The sequence below is a fragment of the Thamnophis sirtalis genome, unplaced genomic scaffold (genome assembly GCF_051295495.1).
Source record: "Thamnophis sirtalis isolate CommonGarterSnake01/CBP01778 unplaced genomic scaffold, rThaSir2_p1.2 scaffold_1, whole genome shotgun sequence".
Taxonomy (NCBI): domain Eukaryota; kingdom Metazoa; phylum Chordata; class Lepidosauria; order Squamata; family Natricidae; genus Thamnophis; species Thamnophis sirtalis.
The window spans coordinates 153,356,250-153,360,847 of NW_028261381.1; the positions used below are offsets into that span (position 1 = coordinate 153,356,250).

The 4,598-nt window shown below is 40.7% G+C and overlaps 1 protein-coding gene across 2 annotated transcripts; it reads right to left on the reverse strand.

Moving 5' to 3' along the window:
• Nucleotides 1-572: 572 nt before the first annotated feature.
• IMP3 (IMP U3 small nucleolar ribonucleoprotein 3) lies at nt 573-3,271 on the reverse strand. Of its 2 annotated transcripts, none has more exons than XM_014054764.2 (2): nt 3,125-3,271; nt 573-1,977 (listed from the first exon to the last, which is right to left on the reverse strand). In XM_014054764.2, the coding sequence occupies exon 2, from the start codon at nt 1,961-1,963 to the stop codon at nt 1,400-1,402; it is 564 nt and encodes a 187-aa protein (XP_013910239.1). In that variant the 5' UTR covers nt 1,964-1,977; nt 3,125-3,271; the 3' UTR covers nt 573-1,399. The 2 variants fall into 2 exon arrangements, with proteins under 2 accessions (XP_013910239.1, XP_013910240.1); XM_014054765.2 differs by having other exon boundaries at nt 573-1,981.
• Nucleotides 3,272-4,598: the final 1,327 nt, after the last annotated feature.

Below are 4,598 nucleotides of genomic sequence, written 5' to 3' on the forward strand. Positions count from 1 at the left end.
TGTGCAACACTGGACACTTGTATGCTAAGCTCCATTTGTGCAAGTGCAAAGAACTGCACGTGCTTGCTTCTCTCTCTCTCTTCCCCCGCCTTCCTCCACCATCGAGCCACCAAGCCAGAAAGGTTGGGGTCAGCTGCTCTAGGACAAAAGTTCTCATTGTCAACTGCATCTCAGTAACTACAGGTAATGTGTAGTTAGGAAATATCTTAAAACTTCCTTGGTTTTTTTAGAGCAGATAGGAGAACTGCATATAACAATGAAAAGAAACAGGATTGCAATATATATGTGAACAAACACAGCCAGGCCATCTATAAATGTTCATCTGCCACCTCTCTGCCAAAATTTGAGCAATCAGCTTTTGCTGTATCATTCCAAAATACAAGTTAGAGATGCATATATTTTTCTGCTTACTACTGCTTTCTACTACTACTTTACTACTATATGCCAGAATTCAACTTTTTAATCAATCATTTAACAACCAAAGGATCAATCTCTGTAAATTTTATCAATTAGCTTTGATAGCAATAATAATAGATTCATGTAAATCCTGAGCCTTAAAGCATCATAGACCATTGGTTCCAATCTGCAATTTATTAATAGGATTTGGGGAAACATATTTGTTTTAAACTGCAGAAAACTGGGAGTACATTTTAGAGATTTTATAGAGAAACAAAGATTTTAAATAGCTTTATGCTCCAAAACTGAACTCAAAATTAATGTTTTGAGGTATTACACAATATTATAACCATAATCAGAGTAAACTTCTTTCCATTATTGTAGATGCTGTGAATAAAATAAAGACATACAGGTCAATAACCAGTTCAAAGCCTTACGTTCTAGCCAACAATTTAACATTGACATAACAGCTTGTACACTAATAGAGAACATGTTACTATAGAAACAAACAGAATATAAAGTTGAGATGCCAAGAAAAAAATAAATCTCAAAATAATGACTGCATAGATTTGTTGTAGGCAGCCATCCAAATCTTGATCAAAAGGGAATAATAAAGTCTGTTTTAATTAAAGCATTCTTGATGGAACAAGACTTGATACCATCTTCTGGGAAGATGTCAGATGCAATCCAATTATTAATCTTCACTGTGATCCAAAATGAAATCAATAAAAAGGAACACACAGGATGTTTTACAAGATGCCCTTATGAAATTGTTGTCCTCCACTTTTTTCTGATAGAAACCCTAAACATGCAGTTATAGAAATTGCACCTGATCACAAAAGGGTGTGGTTTGGTTTATAGTCTATACTATATACTGTTTGCAGAATTAAACAAGCAAAACAAATAAAAGACAGAAATGTTCTAGTAGGACACCTCCTGAAGCTAACTGAGTTAAATATTTAAGGTGTAATCATGCAAATGGTTAACCAAAGAAAAGTTGTTCTTAACAAATGAAGTCAAAATCATCCCGTTCCTGATTGTAGTTGAGTACATGTTGTCGGATGCGAGAGGAATCAGTCCAGGTAATAAAGTCCTCCATGGCCCTGGTTACCAAAAATGCAGGGTCTGTTACAACTTCTGGTCCCACGCGGATATGTCCCTGCTCCACAAAGGTCACAGCAGATTTCAGATTTTGCGCCATATGGAGCTTTATGAGCAGACAAGGCAAACGGCGACGGCAAAAGGAAGAGGCTGAGACTCGATCACACTGTTCAAGAGAGCTCTTAGAGGGTACCACACCCATGGCATAAAGTTTGTCCAGAAGAGCAGCAGTACTCCTAGCCCGGAAACCTGCTGATTCTGGTACATCACCCAGGTCTCTGATCCGGCGTGCTAGTTCCCGAACAGCCCGACTAAGCTGATTGTAGCGAGTGTAATCTTCCCTCCGTTGAATACGGAAACGACGAAGCACACGGAGCTCAGCTAGATTGCCTGATGCAGCTTCCCAGTTCACCAGGTCTAGCTTCTTGAGAAGCTTCTCCTCATGAAATTTCAGTTTGCGCACCATGTTCTTCTCTTCGACTACCTCAAGGGGAGAAACACATTTAGCTTATTTTTACACACTATGACATGCCTCTAAAAGACCAAACTTAGACCAAACTTTTCTAAGTTCAGGAATACAAACACATTTTAAAAAATAAACAGAAAATAGCTGCTGCTTATAATTACAGTAATAAATTACTGTAATAAACCTGATACGAGAAGATATCAGGTTTCTACCAATGCAGCTGACAAGTTTGTAACGATGCACCAGAACCTTGTGAAAAAGCTCCATTTTTTACCTACAGTTCACAATTTAAGAGATTTTTATATTGGTAAAGTTAAGTTAAAGCGGAGGAAGAAAATACATGCACCAAGTCTTACTTGAGATTTTGAAGCACAGTTTTAGACATTAGAATTAGAATTCTTTATTGGCCAAGTGTGGTTAGACACCGGAAATTGTTTTTGGTGCATAAGCTCTCAATGTACATATAACAATAGTGATAAGCAGTGGTGGGTTGCAGGCGGTATGCCCCGGTACAGGCGTACGGGAGCCTGCCCAGAGCACTGGATACTGTTCCGGTATGGTGCTCCGGAGGGCCCACTCGCCCGCCCAAGCTCCTTACCATTTTTTTAAGTTTTCGGCACTTATGTGCATGGCACATACAGCGCCTGTGCAACGCTCCGCTGAGCAGCTGGGGCGTTGCGGAGGCTCGTAGAAGCAGTAAGACACATGCGCGCACTGCGCGCATCCATGTGGACACCTGGCCCGTTCCAACTGTACCGGTTGGAACGGGATCCGTAACCCACCACTGGTGATAAGCAACAAAGTTATAGTCATAAGAAGATGAGGGGCTAGGTTATAGGGAAGATGAGAGTAATGATGGTAATACTGCCTTTTTAGAGAGTTTGATAGTGTTGTGGGAATTACTTGTTTAGCAGAATGATAAACCAAACTCATTTACATATGTTGTGCACTGACAAATAAAGATGATGTTGATAGCATGGGGGGGGGGAGCTGTCCTTGCAATACTTAACACACTTTTAACACGCAATACTTAATACACTTCTTTGGGAATGGGCTCCCTTAACTTCAGAGTTAATACAGAGAGAATTGCACCCCCCCCTCCTTCCCTTCCCCAGCTTTGGATATCCAAAAAGTGATATCTGCTCATCAAAGTCTACTTACCCACTCGCTACGCCTTCAGTAAGAAAAAACAAAATAAAATAAAAAACCTTGCCGCGTAAAAATCCCGAACTCGCAGTACACCGCGGAGCCGGAAAGTTAACACGAGTTTCCCACGCGGGAGAAGGAAGCAGCAACGGCTTCCTGTTCCGGTCCCGGCACGCCAGACATGCCCCGGGGGTTTCCGAGCATAAATTTATGAAACAGGAAGAGGGGATTCACACCGATCACTTCCGGGTTGGCTTGCGAGTTCCTTAGCATGCAACAGCAGCCAAGTGGAAAGCGGGGCAAGAAAGGCTTAAAGAATTTTTGCTGCAGTCTATTGAAATCATTATTAAAATCTGTTTTGAGGAAACAATTCGGAGGTAGGGTAATTATTTTGTGAAGTTTACGAAATGCCATCACTCTGCTAAACAACTAATCCCCACAACACTGTCAAACTATTTACCAGGACTGTATTACTATTATTATTCTCATCCTTCCTAATACCTATCTCTTTCCACTTATGACTATATCCATGTTGCTTGTATCTTTAAAATTTATATTGCTTCATTTGTTTCCTAGTATAACTTGATTGCTTTTTAATAACCTATGACTCACTAAGTGTTGTATCTTATGATTCTTGATGAATGTATTCTATTCTATTTTTCTTTATGTACACTGGGAATATTTGCACCAAAGACAAATTCCTTGTGTGTCCAATCTCACTTGGCCAATAAAGAATTCTATTCAGTAGCTTCGAGGGGCAAGCAGTAAATAAGCACGATCAAAACAGAAAGAAAAAAAACCTGTCATTCCTATGACGACTCAAAGGTGCTTTTTTCAAGAGGCAACTGGACTTTCTAGTTTTTCAAAAAACAACAACCTGAAAGTCCAGCTGGTCTCTTGAAAAAAGCACCTTTGGGACAACCATGACCCGGATGACTGAGAATCTCCATAGACATTCTTATGACAAGGAATCCTAGAGCCCCTTATCCGATTACCTAATAGTAATTGAGCAGAATTGGAACCAAGGGGCTGAACAGTGTTTTTCCAGCAATCAGAACGATCCCAAATGCTAATTCTCAAGAGCAGAGTTCTTCCCTGCTTAAGAGAAATGGAAAAAAAAGGGCTGAAATAGTATTCCGCAGTTAAGGAAGGGGGAAAATTGATGGGCTGCAACTTTTCCACAATGCTTATCACTCCCTCCTCTCTGCCTTGTGTGGTTTAGGAATGTTACTGTCCCATCTGAACACAAGTATCGTAACGTTTCCCGCCTTCACTTCCTTTACGCCCAACTGCTCCCAAGGAAAAACAGAAATAACATAACCGGAGAAGCAGCAACCGTCGAGATATGAAATCTTCGAACCAATCCGGGCTTTGAGGGGGCTGGACTTTTTAAATTAGGGCACCAATAAAAGCCTCGCATCCTCTTCCAATCACATCTCTCCGAGGGGGGGGGGGTTGAGGCGGAATGACGTCAGAGAATAAGAATGTA

Coding starts and splice junctions, on each gene's coding strand:
- IMP3 (XM_014054764.2), bottom strand. CDS start 1,963: ATGGTGCGCAAACTGAAATTTCATGAGGAGAAGCTTCTCAAGAAGCTA.